Source organism: Typha latifolia, chromosome 1 (genome assembly GCF_019914945.1).
Source record: "Typha latifolia isolate L0001 chromosome 1, TyphaL0001v2, whole genome shotgun sequence".
NCBI lineage: Eukaryota > Viridiplantae > Streptophyta > Magnoliopsida > Poales > Typhaceae > Typha > Typha latifolia.
Genome location: NC_133086.1, coordinates 4277112 through 4297559, shown reverse-complemented (window position 1 = coordinate 4297559; position 20448 = coordinate 4277112). Strand labels below are relative to the sequence as shown.

The 20448-nt window shown below is 36.0% G+C and overlaps 3 protein-coding genes across 5 annotated transcripts; 2 read left to right on the top strand and 1 right to left on the bottom strand.

Annotated features, from left to right (window-relative positions):
• Positions 1-1336: 1336 nt before the first annotated feature.
• LOC140784808 (uncharacterized) lies at positions 1337-3087 on the bottom strand. The gene is made up of 2 exons (XM_073132412.1): positions 2903-3087; positions 1337-2175 (listed from the first exon to the last, which is right to left on the bottom strand). Exons 1-2 carry the CDS (start codon positions 3024-3026, stop codon positions 1505-1507), a joined length of 795 nt encoding a protein of 264 aa, XP_072988513.1. The 5' UTR covers positions 3027-3087; the 3' UTR covers positions 1337-1504.
• A 1183-nt stretch (positions 3088-4270) lies between these two features.
• On the top strand, positions 4271-7790 carry LOC140780786 (uncharacterized). Of its 3 annotated transcripts, none has more exons than XM_073126543.1 (3): positions 4271-4577; positions 5027-5207; positions 7267-7790. In XM_073126543.1, the coding sequence occupies exons 2-3, from the start codon at positions 5049-5051 to the stop codon at positions 7432-7434; spliced, it is 327 nt and encodes a 108-aa protein (XP_072982644.1). In that variant the 5' UTR covers positions 4271-4577; positions 5027-5048; the 3' UTR covers positions 7435-7790. The 3 variants fall into 3 exon arrangements, with proteins under 3 accessions (XP_072982644.1, XP_072982645.1, XP_072982646.1); XM_073126544.1 differs by having other exon boundaries at positions 4307-4640; XM_073126545.1 differs by having other exon boundaries at positions 4346-4577; positions 4989-5207.
• Positions 7791-8525: 735 nt separating this feature from the next.
• Positions 8526-18508, top strand: LOC140802402 (uncharacterized). The gene is made up of 10 exons (XM_073157921.1): positions 8526-9630; positions 10320-10447; positions 12499-12639; positions 13078-13164; positions 13449-13602; positions 14448-14507; positions 14931-15359; positions 15442-15737; positions 16238-16367; positions 17369-18508. The coding sequence occupies exons 1-10, from the start codon at positions 8797-8799 to the stop codon at positions 17870-17872; spliced, it is 2763 nt and encodes a 920-aa protein (XP_073014022.1). The 5' UTR covers positions 8526-8796; the 3' UTR covers positions 17873-18508.
• The last annotated feature ends 1940 nt before the right edge of the window (positions 18509-20448 follow it).

Here is a 20448-nt window from a genome sequence, read left to right as displayed (position 1 = left end):
CTTGCTATCTGTCTTTCCTGTTAATTGCATGCAATTCGTCTTGAGTTTGAATAAGGATATAATCCTCACAAGAAAACCTCGCAACTGTTCTTTGAATTGATTTTTTTTTAATTTTAAAAAAATGGTCTTGTTTCCTTTTAAATATCAGTTGGTATGAGCTATTTTACTTTGATAATGCGTAAATTACAGTCTATTCCTATGTTTGGCTTAATCTCAACTTCCTTCTATGTATTTAACTTCTATATAGTCTATACCAAATTACTATTGTTAATCAACCATCAATGGAGATGTACTAAAAAACTTATTCACTCCCATAAAAATATAGTTTGATTATTTAATATAGTCGTTTATGTCTCTTTTGATAAATGGGAACGTGCTATAATTTGTAGCTTGGCAAGAAATATTGGTACCAATGAATCGTATTGATTCTATGAATGCACAGTACTCATGACAATACTGGATGAAGTCTACCGATTTCTTTCCATGTTGAAACATCCTTCTCATCTCTTATCTGTGAGTTGAGCTGTTAGAATCCTTCAGGACCTTCTGCACATATATCTTTTGCAATATAAACGGTAAGACTGACAGTTTGATTTGGTCCGGATCTTTCTTTCTTTTCTTAATCTCAAACAATTACCTAAAGATACGGATATGTCTTCAATTCTATTTGAATCCAAATCTATAGAAAGATATGATCTCCAAGTTTCTTGACTGCATAATGCTCGTATCCATAGCAAGAACAGTAGAAATCGATGTAAAATGACACTCTCATTTCATCCCTGTTAACAGACTCCTTTGCACCAAATGTCCTTGCAGGGAAGACTGCTGTATTTTGTTGGCAAATGCAATAGTCTCGCTAAATGTATTCCTTGCATACTGGTATGTTGCAATACCATATTCTAAAGATTGATGAATAGGAATATAAAGCTCATTTCTAAATTGATGCTGTCAAAGTAGTACAGTTAGCTAGTCCAATGTTCTTCTTTCCAAAGAATGTACCCGGATGATATTAGTGCAGAATAATACATATTTGCTGCACGAACGTTTATATGCACAGTAAAAGTATGCCCATATATCGTATGGATGGACACGGAGAGAAATATGAGAATTTCCTATTTCCGCTAGGAGAAGTTTATTAAGATATTGAATCATATTAGGTAGAGCTGGCTAAAGGTAAATAAACAAACAAATTAATGAGATCATATGACATTCATCCCTGTTGTGATAAATATAAAGATGCATCGGAGATCAACCTTAAAAATAGAGAAATATGAGATTCACCAACAAAAACAACTTATTGACAAAAAGATCAGGTGCCAAATCATCAAATAGCAGATAGCAGAAAATAATGGGGAAGATGAAATCTTATGTTCCCATTTCATATCTCTTATAAACAAATGTTTATCCAGCTACAGTAGACCATAACAAGCTTCCCCTACGTATATCAACTTTCCAAAAGGGTTGTCAAGAAGGAAGAATTGCGCAAGCAAAGAGAAAAGGAAACTTAAATCCCAAGACCACAAATCATGATGACAGCACATATGCTGCAATCCATCAAGACAGCCCTCATAACCTTCAGGATCAACAAGCCTGCCTCCAAAGTTTTTCCAATAGTATCTGCCAAGTCAATTTCGCTCTTCTTCGTCTGCACTTTTTCATCATCCCTTTTTTGAATACGTTTGGTTAACATTAGCATTCCAAGGATTATGGTTGCATCAGTCAACAAAAGAACAAAAAGTGGCCTAGACCCAATGATGCCTTTCGCAGTTACACTACCAACACTATAATTGTTCAACAGAACTACTAGAAAGGCAATGGTAATGGCAGATAGCAGGCGGATATTCTCGGAAGCTGATATGGCACGACTGATTTGCTTTGATGAGAAATTCCAGGGATTCTTCCTTGCTGCTCTGGATGGGGCTGTTTCAGAAACTCGATCAGATGGGCGGTCAGCTACAGAAGTGATGAATAGTTCCACACTAGATGCGGCTCCATTGCTGGTCTCACATACGGGGTTTTCTTCTTGTACGATTTCATCGTGAGGTTTAGAAATTTCACTGGTGGCTCCAGATATTGGAAACATATCTTTCCTATCGCTTGTCATAACGCGGGCTACATCTTCATTCCTTATTTGTTGGTTGGGCAACTCAGCTCCAGTAGTATCATCCTCACAGACTGAAGCAACAGCATAAAAGGCATCAGTCCCGACATTCAAGGTGCTCAAAATCAACAACAAGCAACAATTACACTTATTTTTGCAGGTTATTATGTCTATATAGGTTTCACAATAAAAATGTGTTCAACAATCAAACCCAATTAGTCAAGTAAGGGGGATATCTACAGGAATCTGAATCAGTTCATAGTCGAATCCATTAATTAGTGCCATATACTATCCGATCATAGCATCTCGGCACATTCATCTAGCTAGGATCAAATCCTAATAGGTCGCACCAGATATAACATGAAGAACAACATTAGATGCAGATAGCCTAGATTTTTTTTTCAAAATCAGGTCAGCATGATCACTGATATTTCCAAGTCAACAGTATATAACCAATGCAAAACAAACTCCAGCTACATAATCTCTCACAGGAGATTCATAACGACAGACTAAATGTGGAAACTTGAAACAATAATATGAAGACACATCTGTAGAGGAGTATATGTAAGAAGTTGAAGCAAGCCAAGCACTAGATTTCAGGCAAGACCGAAAAAAATTGGAATTCTCAACAACTAGGTCAGTCTTGAATGAAGCAAACAGGCAAGATAACTATCTTCAGCATCATTTTAGAAAAAAAAGACGTTAACTTGTGGCAAGAAGAATAAGATAGAATGCAAGCTCCCTAGGATTGGAGACCTTGACCGGAGAAATTTCAAAGGATAGAGCTGTTTTATGTGTTACCGGCGGTGACGGGATTCTCGTCCCGCTCTGGAGGTAGAGTTCGGGCTTCCCCGGTGATGAACGCCAGCCGATCGGATCCCCTCTCGATTATCCGACGGCGTCGAGCCTCCCTCGCGCTCTCCATTCTCCCTCCCTCGCTCGCACCTCTCTTCTCCTCTCTCTTCCCTGACCTAAGGAAAGAGAGCTGGTGCACCGTTTCTTTAACCCGTGGAAGGGTATGACGTGGTGAAATCTAAGACGCTTGTTACATAACCAACGGTTAAGATCTACACAGGTCGACAAACAAGTCACGTTCGGCTTAAAACATTTTTTGTTTCTTAACGTGAACAAGGCCCAGCTTAATTTTATTAGCCTCGATATATCTCTCTTAATTATCTAAAATCCTCGACTTCTTTCGTTTTAAATTAATTATTTATTTTTCACCTCCTAAACCAAGGCTAAAAATAAAATTACGTAAATTACCAAATTACCCCCTTAGTTATGCACTTTCACTTGTATTGAATCTATTAACCTTTTATTCATAAATCATAATGCATTTTTAAAATTCTTCTATCTTCTCTAATATAAAATTACAAGCCTAAAAAAAAAAATTTGAATTATTGATACTAAGGGTATTATGATAATTCACACTTACATCGTTAGTTTTGATGAAAAATTTAACAATCCTATTATTGATCAGCGAGATAACATGATATTTTATATAAACATAATTAAATGGATAATAAATAATAGTTCATAACTCTAGTACGAAATAAGATTATGAGCTTGCTTTAGCTCGACTTGTGTTTAAAAGGGACATTTTGTTCTTAAAGAGATAGTTAATTACATCTTAAGTTAAGTTTAACATAAGCAATCAAAGTGTTAATTACATCATTTTCACATGAATATTTGTCCTACCAAGTTGCCATGTTTCTACTTCTCACATCTCCAATCTATTTCGTTTTGTTTTTTTTAAAATCCAATCCCATGGCATTCACCTACTTCTTTTAATAACAATTGGGATGTTTGGTTGGGATGTCATAGTTCTAACAGCAAAAGCTCATATATATATATATATATATATATATATATTTTAAGTTCTGGTATCCTAAAACTAGGGGAAATCTAATAAACTAATAAATGTAGTTAGATTAATTTAATAAAGGATAGGGGTCCTACCTGTCACATTATTTCCTTTGGAGATATTTTTATTTTCTTCACACAAAAACAAAGTTGAAATAAATGAAAATTTTGGTGGATTTTTCTTTTTTGTTTTGTTTCTTTAACTTGGAAAGTTGTGAGATTGAGGATTAGATTGCGGATTTATAAATGCTGACTTCAGCAATGACATAATCGCGGGATTAATTAGTAATAATCATGGAAAATTAAGGGGCTTGGTCTCCCCTCTGTCTCTCTCTCTGTCTCGCTCTCTCTCCATTCCGCGTTCGCTCGTTCGGTCAAAGAGAGAAGAAAAAGACGAGCCTTTTTTGGTTTTTTTTTTTTTTTCACTGAGAGACCGACGAGTTCACCTCTCTCTTTCTCTCGCCCTCTGTCGATCGAAGAAACCCTAAGATTCTTATTGTCACTGTCCGAAATTCCTGTCGGATTAGAAGATTAGAAGAAGGAGAGCCCGATCGAAGCGTAGGTTTTGCCCTCGATTCATCTCCGAGCTGGACGGAGGCATTCGTGGCGCACCGTGAGTTTTCTTTCGCTGCCTTTGTTGATCCCTTTGCCGATTTCTTCTATTTGGCATCCCGAAGTAAGTAGGTTTCTTTTCGAAATTTTGTTTGGAGTTTGCGAGTGCTTGATAGGGTTTGCTAGGGGAAGGGGTAGCAATTTAGGGGCTTTGAACTTGTGAGGATCTGCAGTGAAAAAAGAGAGGTTTATTGCAGTGTTGTGCCTTTTTTTTTCCTAAGCAAATGACTGAGGTTTCCTTGTTTCCAAGTTCGTGTGCTACAGAAACAAAAGAGTGATTTATAAAAAAGATAACAGTTTTTCAAATGATGGTGGAGATTTCTCAAAATTTATCTCCTTATGAGCCCTGAGATGGTGATTTTCAAGTCTTATCTCTGGGTGGATGACTTGATAATATTATTGGGGTTAGCAGGATCCAGTAATCAAACTCTTGGGAATCGTCATTGGCAGGTTATGTAACAGTTGATTGGCGATGACTTCACGGCCTATTGTTCTCGTTTTTCTATTGATGGTGCTTATCATCACATCCCAGTTTGAGTGGAAGCAGCAAATTGGTGAAACTGATGCAAATCCGTCCATTCCGAGGCGGCGGCAACAGATTCTGGACAAGGAAGAGGCTGTTAAAGAAAAAGTAAGTGGTACAGGATGTCATGTCGTGAATTTTGTGACTTATATCTTATATTCATCAAAATTCCCCTAGAAGCACTTCATTCATTAGCTAAACTTATGTTCGTTTGCACTAAAATGCACATATCTGACAATGTATCTAAGACTTTAAGTACCCAGTATTATCTCCTATCTCCATCATGTGGCAGACCATGAATTTTTAGTGTTTGTTGAGCATAGAATTTCTCATAAAATCAGAGTAAGATTTTATTTTAGTTGATTTCTAAAAAGTTTGAACATTTAATTTGCAAATCATTTTAGTATTTTTGAGCTCTATGCTTTTAGGATCTTTCCTTGTGGGCTGTGTTTTCAAACACGTCAAGCTATGCTTTGTGGGAATCAACTAAGAAAAGATCCAACGATAGATGGTCCTCACCTTGACCTGGATAGCTCTTGATGAAGGATCATACAATATGATAGAAGCAGTAATATAAATCTAATCAAATTATCACCTTCTCCTTGCTATAATCTACTGCTCAGAAATAGTGTAAACTACAATTTCTTATATTTATTCTGTATTTCCTTGAAAAAATTTCATACATTTATTCTGTATTGTTTGGTCAATGTTTCTAGATAGTTCAAACTTTTCTAGTAACAACATAGGTTAACGAAAGGATCTCGGACGGCCCATCAAAGCATGAAAATCAGGATCGTTTAGAAAATTGATTCCTATCTGAAGGAATCCTTCACAATATCTGGAGGCACTTCATGATCAAGGATGAAATATTCAACTTGTCATGCACAAATATTCTCACAACATTACATGAGAGAAAACACTCACCAAGCAATCTGAATATTGTTAGGTGAAAGTTCTAACTGTTGGTGAAATACTCCAAATACATTAGGTCATCTGGAACTTAGAAAATGAAGCAAATGTGCAATAGTGTTCCATATGAGCAAAGTGGTTTTTAGTTTCTTCCATTAAATGCAATTTCAGAGCAGATACTGTAAGCTCCATTATTTAAGATATTTCTTCCTTTGAGATTATGTAATTAATTTAGGATCTGACCTTTCAATTTGAATCTTATCTATACAAAGATCCTTTCTTGCAGCGAAGGATGCAGAAAAACACTATATTGACTTCCTAGTCTTTTGAACCTTCAAACTAGTGATGTAAACATTCTTTCTGGAGAAAGTGTGAGATAATAGGCAATTTTATGACTCGTTCTTCATCCAACGTCATAAAGATGGTCCTGGTATATTTGTTCCTTCTAGAAGAAGCTTTATAGTGTGTGAATTGCAAATTGGTGATAGATGTTGGAGCATGTTGAATTAGTCTACCACTTGGTATTCTGCTGACCAACTCATGACAAAAATTGATCTGGTCAGCCAAAGAGTTTCACTTTTGTAATTTTCAATTTAAAAAAGTTCCTGCACTACAAGGAAGAACCTACTTCAGAAAAGTGATGTTAGCCTTTGGATTCCTCGTAGAGTTGTTGATCATATATCTTTTTGAACTTGACAGCGTCTTACTTATAATAACTTAGACCTTACTATTCCGGCTAGTGAAGATAATCCTCCAATATCCTATATGATACTTCAGGTTCATTTTACTACACCTTGAAGAATAATTGGAAGGATGAGTTTGCCTTTAAAGCTTCAGAAATATTATTCCAGTTGATTTGACTAACATATTGTACAGTACTACAATCTCTGGAGTACCTTCTTATATGTATTACATTAAGATGTCTTCTACTAGACATGATCTTTTTTGTTTTTTATTGCAGTAAATGTTATCCTACCCAAATAGCTTTCATGTCTATTTGAATGAGAAAGCTATCTATGTGACTTGTTGACAATCTGACATTATTCATCCAATTAGATTTCGTGTCATCCAAAATGTATAAATATAATACATAAACCGGCTCTTTGAGTGCCACTATGTTACTCTCAACTATTTATTTATGAAGATTGGCAGTCAAGTTCATATAATTGTATTCTTCTGGTGCAACAAAAGCTAAAGTTATACCCCACTGGTTCAACGACAATTCATTAAAATTAGACTGCTTTATATATTTGTGCAGATAATACTATCTCAGGAAAAGAATATTCAGCAACTTAATGAGCTTGTGCAGAGCCTCCAGCGGCAGTTGCTGCACTGCCGAGGCATGAACAACTCAATACGTGGCTCTGGGAGCTCCTTAACTGAAGATTCTAGTGATATGAAGAAGCAAGTAATTCTTGAAGATTGATGTCTGGACTTGCAAAAGATCTTGATATCTGATATACACCTTGTGGACTCAAGCAAAGCATTGAGAGCCTATGAAACACATCGTATATAATGATCAATTGACCACTTAACATGCGATCTCGGCTGTTCTATAATCCTGCATTTGTGCTCAATGTTTTCAAGTCCTAATCCCCTGAATTGTTGTAGTTTATTTACCGTTCGTTAAGATCAAGTTGCAATTTATTCTCCAAAATATGACTTCAGGGGCTTGCATTAATTATGCCTTTCACCCTTGTCAGGCTTCAAGTAATTGTTAATTCTGATATACTCTGACTTTGTGGCACACTTAACACCATGGTTAATCTTTTTATTTATTTATTTTTATTTTTTATTTTTTATTTTTTTATGTGAGAGAAGGTTGATCAATTAAATTCTGGCTATGCAGTATATTGCTGACCACAATTTTTCTGATCAAAGAAGTCTCCAATTCACTCAATTCAAATTTGTTGTTAATGGATGCATCGATAGTAACATAACTAGAGAGTTGTTATCATGCGCAAGCAAAAAGGTGGCTGTTCTGGTAACCACTGCATTGTGATATCCTTGTTATTTTTAGAGCTATACATGTTCTCTCAAGAGGAAGTCCTTTTCTTTTCTTCTAATATTCCCTCTCCTCTGCTCTTTTTTTTTTCTCTTTCTCTCACGGTGTCGTCGTCCATCCTTTCTCTTTCTTTTTCTTGTCGTCCATCCTTTCTCTTTCTTTTTCTTTCTGCTTATTTTAAGCTTGATATACTGTGCTATCATCCTATCTTGCTATGATGTGATTAGACTAAAAGAGATGATGGTATGTTAATGTTATCCAGTAAGTTCTAGTGCTCTATTTAATTTGTAATTCAAGAAACAGCTAAGAAATGATTAGCCATTCCACACACCTCTCTTCAAGGAGATGATTTGCCATGTTGGAATAACATTTGATGGAATTCCAAGTTCAAGCCTCAAGTATTAGGATTTTGCCATCCCTAATGCTGCATCTTGGTAATATGCTGAACCGTAAACTAACCAATTCCATAACAATACAAATTTGGTATTATAATCAAAGCAACAGCAACTTTTTTTTTTTTTTTTTAAGTTGTGCAAATTCTTGTATTATTTTTCTTCATCATAATGGAGTTTGGATTATGGTGTTTGTTATTCACGAATCACAACCCAGGAGGAAATGGACGGCTAGGATTATATCTGGATAGATTCCAGAACTTAAACACACAACCCCCCACCCCCCTACTGTCGTCTTCTTTGTTATCCTCGAGACCAAAGCTCTATCGCACTCCCTTCTCTCCTCCCATGGAAAATACCACCAATTAAAACAAAAACGATAAATTAATCCATGGATTTCCTCTCTCTTCCCGCCTCTTTCTCCTACACAAAACTCCCACTAAAATCCCTCAAGCCTTCCCCTTCACTCATCCTCTCCTCCCGGAAAGGCTCGCCGGAGACCGCCGCCTCTCCGCCTCTCTCCGGCGCAGTCCGACGACCCTTAACCCCTCCCTCTCCTGCCTCTCCTCCGGAACCTTCGGTTTCCTCAGGTCCCCAAAAGAATCCCCCAAAATCCCGAGTCCCCAATCCCCTCTCCTCGAAGCTTTGGCTTTCGAGCAAGCTCTCCCCACCACCACCACCACCTCCTCCTCCTTTTTCGCTAGAAGAAGAGTTAGAGGAAGAATCCCCAGGAGTTGATATTGGCGAGGCGAATCCCCTTCCTGATCCCGCATTGCCAAATGCTGATTTCCGGCAAAAAGGCAAGATCTTTGTGGGTAATCTGCCGCTCTGGATCAAGAAGAACGAGATTGCCGAGTTCTTCCGGCAATTCGGGCCTTTGAAGAAGATCGAGCTGATAAGAGGACATGAGGATCCGGAGCGAAATGTCGGGTACTGCTTTGTGATCTATGGCGGCCCCACTGCTGAGGACTCAGCTGCAAGGGCGGTGGAGTTGGACGGCGTGGAATTCCATGGGAGGGTTCTCACTGTTAGGATGGATGATGGGAGGAGGATGAAGGCGAGGTCAGAGGAGAGGGAGAGGTGGGTGGCAGGTTTCGAGCAGAGAGAGTTCCGGTCGGAGTGGCACGAGGAGAGGGATAAAGCTTGTCGGAGATTTCGGAATACTTTGGAGACTCAGCCGGAGAATTGGCAGGCAGTTATATCTGCCTTTGAGAGAATACAGAAGGTATAACTTGTTCAATGTTTTTCTGAGAGCTTTTTGCCAGTCTTCTTTTAAATTAATTGCTGCATTTGTGATACCTATATCAAATATTTGATTTTTGTTCTGAAATAATTGGCTTAGTCATTAGATGATTGTGCTGAAATTGCCATTATGTTTTATAATTTATTTTCAATTTTGTTGCATTCTGGAACACGTTTGCCAAGTTCAGGGGAGAGTAATGAGATGATTTATAATGATGGATGGAGAGGAATTAGCTTCGTAAACAAGATCACCTTGAAGACGTTAGAAGTTTCTTCCCCGCTTCAGCACTTCTGTAATTCTTAGAAATTATGGATGCTAATTTGAACTTTCAAGTTAGTTATGGGACATAAATATAGAATATTGCAACAGAAGTTATTTCCTACTCTGGGTTTCTTGTGTTGAAAAGAAAAAGAAATGAGCTTGGAGATACTCATGCTGTGTTTCTGTTAATGCATATGTAACATTCACATAAATTCAAGAATCCTCCTCTTCTATCACTTTTTGATTTTATTCAACAAATATTCTACATCATCTCCTTGAAATGCATTGTGCAAACCTAGTGTCATACATATCTAGAGACTAGAGACTTATACTGATTTCTATTAGATACAATTTTACATCATTTATGTTAATCCTATTCTATACTGCTAAAATTTTCTTTTTTGATTCAGCCATCTAGGAGGGAATTTGGCTTGATGGTTATGTACTATGCAAAGAGAGGGGATAAGCATCATGCTCGTGCTACCTTTGAGAACATGAGAGCGAGAGGGATAGAGCCGAATTCATATGTATTTACGAGGTTAGGATGTAACTATTCTGCTATTTGGTGTGTCTTACAGTTCTTATCTTGATTTACCTGTGCACTGTTGCTTACAAGTTATCTAAGTTGGAGAACGTGCATTGAATACCGTTTGAGTACTGTAACTTTATGCCCAAGGTGGATGATTGGATCTAGTATCTAGCCAGGGTAACAAATATTTATTAGAAGTTTGTGAACCAATATATATATGTATGTATGTATATGTATATATGCGCTGATCAGAGAGCCTCAGGGAAATATTGACCATCACAGGTTTGAAGAAGCGACATCACTTGATGATTTCTTTTTAAAATATGACAATGGTTTCTTTAGATCCATAATTAATCCATGTGATAATTTCTTTTAATCCGTGAGAAAATTTTCTTGAGCAGTTATAGGACCCTAGGTTTCTTTTAATCCATGACAATGATTTCTTTAGATCCGTGATTAATCCATGAGAATTTTTTTTGAGCAGTTATAGGACCCTAGTATTCTATTGTTGGTATTTAGCTGTTAGCATCACAAATGTAAATCAAGGAGAAAATAGATAGAGCATAAAGAAAACAACTGTCAATTTGAGAAGATTTAGCCTATTTACTTCCATAGAGTACCATGGCCCATAGTGCTGTACATATAGATAGATTCCAGTGACTTGTTCTACAAGGTTAGGGAACTCAAATTGGAAATGAGGATAATAAAACTAAGCTAATTAGATTTAACTAGCCAAACACACTATTAGCAATCTTGATAGGGCTACGGAACGATTCCTTCAAGATCTGAATTTATTGCAGAAAGCAGTCCACGCAACCGAGGGAAAATATTCATTAGATATTCTTTCGTAGTCAGAAAATTACGAAACTAAGTGAAATTGATCCGCAGCTCCCTGATCTATGTTTTTCGTATTTACGCCCTTCGCAGATTCGAACTGCAACTGGGATGAAAATACAATATATTGCGGATAATGGTGGTGGTGACGGGTGGAGTGGAAGTTAGTGTTATGGATGATAATAGAGATGAGGATGGATGCGTGATGTTGTTTAAGGGATAAAGACGAAGGGGAAGAAGTGGTCGAGATCCCAAAGAAGAGGGAGGACTCGACAGACGAGGGAGATTAGAAATTAGGAGAAACCTTGCCAACGGTAGAGGTGGTAGGTTGGTGAAGAGGGAGAAGAGAGATTAGGTTAGAGAGAAGATAGAGAGACAAGAAACCAATATTCCAATAGTATAATAATTTTGGCCGTTATCCACATCTTTATAGAAGCTAGCCAACAAGCCCTAATAACAATAACTAATCCTAATCCTAGTGGAATCCCGCCGATCGCGTTCGAACGCACTCGATAGCGTTCGAACGCATAAAAGGCGTTCTCTGTATGTGCGAACGTGATGTAGGCGTTTGAACGCACCCCGCGGCGTTGGAACATGCCTTTCGCGTTCTCTGTATTTGCGAACCTGATGCAGGCGTTCGCAAGGGCATTTGAACGTGACCACTTTCGCGTTCGAATGCGACCTACATAAATTTTATTTTAATAAAAATAAACAACTAATGCAATAAGAAAAGATCCTAACGAAATGTATCAAACCCTAATTTAGATATTCCTTTGTAGTGCTAAGAAGGAATGCAAGAATACTGAACTAATCTAGTTATCTCTACACCTAATCCACTTAATCCATTATAAACATTTTCTTTTTGGTGCATCCATTTGATGATTTGAGCTTCTTCAAACCACACAAAGCAGAGATGCTTATTTTGTTCATATTTTTCAAATTTGGTAGCAAATTAGAAAATTGATATTATTCTAGATTCTTTTGAACCGAAACACTTAGTTTTGCCTGTAAAAATCTTCCTCAAATCCTAATATAGAAACTAGAAAGAGAAACTGGGAACCTTTCTACCTTTTATATGAACATTGATCTTCCAAACAGAAAATTCTAATCTATTTTTTTTATCTCCTCATTATTTACTCCTCTTTTGTTTGTCATCTCTTGCTGATATGAACTGATTTGTCAACATCATACATCTATCATACTGTCTTCATTAACATGTCATGCAGCCTTGTTCACGCTTATGCAGTTGATAGAGATATGAGAGGGGCATTATCATGCATTGAAGAAATGAAAGCTGAGGGCCTTGAGCTGACTGTAGTGACATACAGCATCCTTATTGCAGGCTTTGCCAAGGTTAATGATGCCAAGTGAGTAGTGTTATACATTGCCTACAATTTCTTTTGTGTGCTCCTCTTGCTTGCTTCTGATGAATTAATATCGCTGCTTCTACATATAGTTTGATGTTTATATTCAGACTGTCGCACAAATAATGGTAAACGGTTTAGGTTACTAAAATGATCTAAATAAGCACATGTTTTGGATCATGTTTCATGTTGCCTTGACCATGTGTTTATTGGAATTTGAAGAGATAATTACATTGTTAAATGCTCAGACAATGAGTAGCTGCTAGGTTATATTGTCTTTTGAGTAACTTTCTGAATGTTATTGGTCCTTTTATTTCACACTCTTGAATTATAAAAGGTAGTCACTATTGTTATGTAGATGTTGCTTGATAACTATATTAGAATATATTAGTCCTAGTGTATCTGCCATACTTTTCTAACAACTTTATGTTGCTTTGGAAGATCTGCAGATAACTGGTTTGAAGAGGCCAAGAGGAAGCTTGAATCACTGAATTCCATCATATTCTGCAACATTATATATGCTCATTGGTCAGTATATTAAGATGACACTCATTTTGTTTTAAGTTGTTTTGTAGGATGTAAGCATGACTCCTTTCTAATAAAGTCTAGACCAGGAAGGTACAATTTTAGTTCTATCATTTCATATGTTCTTCGTTGTACAGAATACAGATAGGCAAACTATGAGAAGATTTCCTCTTATAATTAATATGGAATTTTTAGTAATGGCAGCAACATATGTAGAATGGAATTCTATTCATCAGGTTGAAACAACATCAGTTAGCAAAATAATTGAAGTTTTTTAACCTATGCAGTCAAGCTGGTAATATGACTCGAGCTGAAGATTTGGTCCGGGAAATGGAAGAAGATGGGATAGATGCTCCTATTGATATATATCATAGTATGATGCACGGTTACACAAATATTCAGAATGAAGAAAAAATTCTAATTGTTTTTGAAAGACTAAAGGTATGTTGATAAATAAAATTATTTCTTCATATTATTTGTAGTTTTAATTACATTACTTCTTCAAGTACTAATAGTCTAATACTATTTACAAAGAAGAAAAGATGATAATTGTGCCTTTCATGACAAGTTTAATATTTGGAATTTAATTGCATGTTATTGTCAACATGTGATTAATTCATGTTGCCTTATTATTTTCCTCAACTATATGTTAATTGACTTATAGAATGAGTGAGTGAAATGGCTTCTTTTCCATGTAGTTACTTCAGTTACCCAGCATATACAGTCAAATGACACTTTTGCTAGTCTTCTGCCATCTTTAATAAGAAAGAACAACAGAAGGATAACTAGAAAATCTCTCTTGACTGGTGTGGTCTGTCTGAAGATTTGTGTTAGTGGGTTTCGTACACCCTATATAAGCTATCTTGAAACTGAAATTATGTAAATTGGAGATTTCTTACTATGCATCGTCTAAAATTAATTTAATTGGTACCTTTATTTTATTGCTTGATTCACAATTTAGAATTTTCAAGGATTTGGGTTCTATTTCTAAATTATTTGAGATGTTTAGAATTTAGATTTGAGATCAACTGTTTGGAGTCTTTGGATTTGCTATCAAAATGGTATATAGCAGAATTTGGCTAATTAGTTATATTTAAACCATATTTTCTGCATACACTGATCTCCGACAGTTAATGCAAAATTTTGAGGAAGATTGGAAGATGATATTTAATTCAACTGCAGTGTTAGATCTTACTTGTTTGTTATGATTTTGTATAGGAATGCGGATTTAAACATTAATTCAATTGCAATGTAGATCTTACTTTGCTTGCTATGAATTTGCACAGGAATGTGGATTTACACCTTCGGTGATCAGTTACGGGTGTCTCATCAATTTCTATGTAAAGGTAGATATTCACTCTGTCCTGTTGCATTATTTGTAGATCGAATACTCTCCTTTGTTATGGTATATTAATAACAGATAAAAAGATTGTTTTTAACCTTCTGTTGATTAATAAGTTCAAGATGCACATGCATATTGGATTGAATTTGACCCCTACCTGACCTATCTCACAAATATCTAGACTTGGTGAACCAACCAAATTAAGAAAATTAATGTTCAAGAGGAGATTAGCGAAGGACATATTATATCATTTGAATGCTGGAAACATCATATAATTTTCTTCTGATGCTAAACTCTGTAACTGTGCTCCATATATAACAATCATCCATATAAGGATCTTACTCCTAGTGTAGCTTACTTCGAACTTCTATTACATTTTTCTGCCACTGCCACTACAATAATAATAATGTTTTTCTCATCTTTTCAGATTGGAAAGGTCTCCAAAGCCTTAGAGATTAGCAAAACAATGGAATCATGTGGCATCAAACATAACAGCAAGACTTACTCAATGTTGATTAATGGCTTTATCCAGTTAAATGACTATGCAAATGCTTTCAGCATTTTTGAAGAAATGATAAAATCAGGGTTAAAACCTGATCGTGTCATTTACAATATACTGATAGAGGCATTCTGTAAGATGGGTAACATGGAACGAGCAATTCGTCTTGTTGACAAAATGCAAAGGGAGAGATTACGACCTTCAAGCAGAACATTCAGGCCTATTATAGATGGCTTTGCAGCTGCTGGAGATATGAAAAAAGCTATGGAAACTTTTGATCTTATGCGACAAAGTGGTTGCATTCCAACTGTAGAAACATACAATGCTCTTATTCATGGGCTTGTTAGGAAACGTCAGGTAGTTTCAAAATTTGAGTAATTAATATTTACTTTAGTCTTCCCTTTTTAACATTAGTGCACATACTCTACCTGTTTTCTAGCTGGAAAGAGCTGTTGATGTTATTGGGAAGATGTCTTTAGCTGGCATAACTCCAAATGAGCATACCTACACAACTATCATGGGAGGTTATGCTGCTGATGGTGATATTGGGAAAGCTTTTGAATATTTTACAAAAGTTAAAGAAAATGGCCTGAAAGTTGATGTTTTCATTTATGAAGCATTACTGAAGGCATGTTGTAAATCAGGGCGAATGCAAAGTGCTTTAGCAGTCACAAGGGAAATGAGCGCACAAAAGATACCGAGGAACACATTTGTGTACAACATCTTAATTGATGGGTAATTGTTGTTTTTAATGATACATCCCAAATAATATGAATTTAGATTCTGTCATGTAAAGATTTCTTAACTTTATGCAACATGGTTTTCACATGTAGCTCTTAAAAATATCAATGGCACAGTGAATTCAGTATTCATTTACACAGAAATGAACAAAAGTTCATTTGGAGGTTTTACATTCAAATCTGAAACCTTGCTCTCATATCCTTACTATAAGGAACATGTAGTTCAGTTGGTGATATCTTTATGTGATTCAAAGCATACTGGATTTGAATATTTTATCTGGCATTAAATTTAGAAATAGGGAAAGATATTCACATGGCATTGAATTACTGAAGGTGTGTACTGATCAGTGTAGATCTTTCTTCTATTGTATACATTATGTATCTTTGGACCTTAAGTTATAAATTCTGTCATTTTCTCATAAAAATTGTATTTATAATGTTATCAACTCCTTCCTAGAGGGAAGTTAAGTCATTATTTCTTGGTTTATCATGCAGATGGGCTCGAAGAGGAGATGTTTGGGAGGCTGCTGACTTAATGCAGCAAATGGAACGAGATGGAGTTTTCCCTGACATCCATACATACACTTCGTTTATAAATGCCTGCTGCAAGGCTGGTGATATGGCGGTACCCATTCTTCTTTAATTTCCTTGATATAAATTTACCATCTAACTCAACAGCATTTACTTTCGGCAGACCATTATATGTTCTTCTTGTAAGTTTGACAAAGATCTGGATGTGACCATTTGTTTTTTAATCGTAGAAATTTGAGATCACTTGTGCAAAATCTTTCTTAGCACTCATCAGATTAAACTATCTTATTAGCACTCATCAGATTAAACTATCTTTGTAAGGCCTTTTAGCTGTAAATTTTTCATGATGTTGAATGGTGGCTCTCTGCTTTTCCTTCTTCTTGCTTGATGTTACTCTGTTGATGGTGTGTGAGACCTTTAGAGTATTGGTGTCAACCTAGTTCAACAATAATGGTGGGACTCCTAATTAATATTATTCCAACTCTTAGTTTAATACTATCTTGATTGCTTCTACTTTTTGTATATTTAGGATGCTTATTGATTATGTAGGTTGAGACACTCTAAGGCCTCTCTCTTATTAGTAGTCCTTTTCTCCATTTCCTGTTTACCTACTGGTTTTCTTTTATTAATACATATAAACCTATAATACAGTCTCATTTTCATCCTATCATCTTTGCAAATTTATATGAACCGATCCACAATGAATCAAAACTTTTAGAAGGGTCCAAAAGAGCGGATAGACTTTCTACCACTGTTTATCAACCTGACATTAACTCCAGTACATAGTTCCTGGTAGAGGTAAAATCAGACGAGAGGGACAGTTGACAGGTAGATTTATCTACTTTCCTGATTGCAATTTAGGCTCAATGTAGTCATGAACAACCCTCTGAGAATATCTCACCATTAGGAATGCTCTAGATGAATGAATAAGAAGACAGTCTAGATTTAGGGATCTATTTTCATCTCATAACAAGACAAAGAATTTAAGTTGAATCTCTTGTACCCAAAATACAATTTTCTGAATATATTTCTAGCAAGCACATGCATGATTTAAATCTCTTTTCTAGCCTTTTATATTGATCTTTCTGTTTGTAGAGAGCAACAAAGATGGTAGAAGAAATGGAGGCTGCTGGAGTGAAGCCTAATGTTAGAACGTACACTACCTTAATTAAAGGTTGGGCAAGGGCTTCACTTCCCGGGAAAGCTTTGAGATGCTTCGAAGAGATGAAACTAGCAGGATTGAAGCCTGACAAGGCTGCATACCATTGTCTGATGACCTCTCTTCTCTCAAGGGCTACTATAACTGAGGAATATATCTACTCAGGAATTTTGAATATTTGTAAGGAAATGGTGCAGAATGATTTGACTGTTGATCTCCGTACTGCTGTTCACTGGTCTAAATGCCTGCACAATATTGAACGAACAGGGGGTGAACTCACGGAAGCACTGCAGCGAACATTTCCTCCCGCTTGGAATTCACATGATGCAATTTCTGATTCTATGAGCAGTAGTCATGATAGTGACAGGAGTGATTCTGATGTTACTGATAATGACGAGGATGATGATGTAGACACTGAAGCTACTATCGAAACATTTTGAATTTTGTCTGGGAAAAGAGAACAAAGATCGTGATTCATATATATATATATATGAATGTTGATCTGTGTACTTCTGTTCACTGGTCTTAAATGTTGAGACAAGAGGGGATGAATTCACAGAAGCAGCGCATTGCTCATTTAATCTTGCATGGAATTGACACGAAGTGCATGATGCAAATTTTGATAGTGTGAGCAGTAATTGTGATAGTACCAGGAGTGTTTCTGATGAGGGTGATGGTAAAGCAATGGAAGTTGCTATCTGAATGGATCGACTTTAATTTATAGAATGAGCAAAAGGATCATGACCCCATGTTGATTGATTGGTTTTGCTGCACCGCATCATTGTGAAAGCTAATTCAATTGAGGTCTGAAGGTAGATTTGAGCTATAGGTGTTCTGCGAAAGTCTTATAATTGACCATTCCTTTAGATAACAAAAGTATGGTGCAACGATATCCATTTTGTTCCATTGTAAACTTCATGGGATTCACTTTCCAATAGAGGTTGCTGTCTTTTTTTTTCCCACTTCATCTGTGAATGCCAGTGTCCTTGTAATTTTAGAAGCGCATCGCCAACTGGACAATGCCTCTCTTTTTTTGAATGTTATGAATGACAGAAAGAGAATGTAGATCTATGAAATGGTGGATCTTGGATGGTTTAAACTTTTACACTTCTATATAGTTGACCCTGAGGTCAGTTGAGTAGTCATAAGACAGGTAAAAAGAATTGAAGTCTGTTCTTCCATTATTTCCCCAGTAATAGGTTGCAACAAGGATTGAAGTCTGTTCTTTCATTAGTTCTGCAAATTGATCTCCTAGTTATACCAAGGTTGGTCCATGCCAAATGGCAATACCACCAAGAATTGAAATTTGTAACTCAAAATTTGCTTGGCCATGCATCATGAGGACACTATATTAGGACATTAAAGGAGGAAAGAGATCTGGAAATCTTTAGTAGGTTGACAGGAGATCTCCTGGACCTGGGTACTGGGAGGATAGTGAGGCAAAACAAGTTATTGGAAAAAGCAAATTGATTGTTGTACTTAAAGTAGTAATGGGCATTGAAATGAGCTCAGATGACCTGGGTCCAGATTTACAGGGAAGAGTAAAACTAGTAACAGTAATTGCACAGATCTGATCAAACATCTCAAATAAAGGAGCCTTTCAATGCTCATAAATAGATATGTTTAATTCTTATAATGTATGACAAACAAGTTGGGTTGGCATCAACACATCACCCTACATCATTGCCTTGTATCAAACATATGTTTTATCTGTGCACTGCAGCTGTGTGTATTTATCTGTCACTGATTTAAGTTTGTAACATGCGTGTGAATTATCCTTCTTGAGTATTACTGGACAAAGAAAAAGAGAACCTTTGGAAGTTATTATCCATGATTTTAGAATCACTCATTTCAAAAATCTTACTATCAGCTCAGAAGTATCCTACTCCCCTGATGATTTCTGAAAATTTTCTGGGCATATTTTATTTTGAGAACGTGAACTTGTCTCCTGATGGTGGTAGTAAGTGTGATGATAAGATTTGCCATTACCATGTTATCTGATATCTATTAGAGTCATGGAAACAATCTCATCAGGTTCTTTGCTTTTCTTTCTTTCTTTCACCTCCTTCTTTCCTTCTTTCCTTTATTTTTTGTTTTTGTTTTGGAGAATGTATTTTTCTATGCTGTTCACCTCAAAAATTTCATAGCTTCATTCAATTTTTTTCTTTCAAATTTGAGGTGTAGTTAGTTTTCCATTTCTTTAGCCCTATGCAGTATTTACTAGTAGCATTTATACTTCTCAGAACAGTATACCAAGGACTTCTACTATTGGATTGTTTGATTTAGTAGTATCCATCCTGTTACTTTGTGTACAACATTATTGAAGGATTGCTTTGCTTCATTGACCATATTCTACTCTTGCTAGTATCCCCTACTACACTCTTCCTCTCAAGCACTGTGGATCTCCCTATAATTGATATCATCAATCCTGCAATTAAATGGATACAGACTTCTCCAATTAACTGGTGAGGATATCAAAATATATCTTGTTAACTTTACCTTTCATTTCATTAATCTAATTACAATAATCGCAATCTAAGATTTTAACTCAACCTTGACGTAAAAGGGTTCCTTTTCTTAATCTTATCTGATAAGGTACTGCTGTCTTTGACGTATTTTTTTGTCGATTAATTCCTCTTTTCACGTATATCACTTTTTCACTCATTAATTCAATATAATTTATGAAAATATTATATATTTTAAGTACATGTACATCGTCTGGTTCTTTTGCCAGAAAAAGAAAAAAAAAAGAAACAATATAATGAGAACGTTCCCTCCTTTGCAAAGCTTTTGCTATTTAACATTTAACTTTTTTTGATTCACGGTATAAAACTGAGTGCATATATATATATATATATATATATATATATATATATATATATATATATATAGTTGACGCATATTATATTATATTAGAATACACATATTTTACATATACAAGTATACAATGCATACAACTGAAATTTCTTTGATAGCGCCGGCCCTAGCAGTTCTCTTCTAGGATTTGGCGATCTCC

What these genes read in the sequence shown, in the direction of transcription:
- LOC140802402 (XM_073157921.1), top strand. Translation starts at nt 8,797, where the DNA reads ATGGATTTCCTCTCTCTTCCCGCCTCTTTCTCCTACACAAAACTCCCA. An exon ending in TTGTTTTTGAAAGACTAAAG is followed by an intron (nt 13,603 to 14,447) that starts GTATGTTGATAA and finishes GAATTTGCACAG; the next exon opens with GAATGTGGATTTACACCTTC. An exon ending in GCAAGGCTGGTGATATGGCG is followed by an intron (nt 16,368 to 17,368) that starts GTACCCATTCTT and finishes TTCTGTTTGTAG; the next exon opens with AGAGCAACAAAGATGGTAGA.
- LOC140780786 (XM_073126543.1), top strand. Translation starts at nt 5,049, where the DNA reads ATGACTTCACGGCCTATTGTTCTCGTTTTTCTATTGATGGTGCTTATC. An exon ending in AAGAGGCTGTTAAAGAAAAA is followed by an intron (nt 5,208 to 7,266) that starts GTAAGTGGTACA and finishes ATATTTGTGCAG; the next exon opens with ATAATACTATCTCAGGAAAA.
- LOC140784808 (XM_073132412.1), bottom strand. Translation starts at nt 3,026, where the DNA reads ATGGAGAGCGCGAGGGAGGCTCGACGCCGTCGGATAATCGAGAGGGGA. An exon ending in CGAGAATCCCGTCACCGCCG is followed by an intron (nt 2,176 to 2,902) that starts GTAACACATAAA and finishes CTGTTGCTTCAG; the next exon opens with TCTGTGAGGATGATACTACT.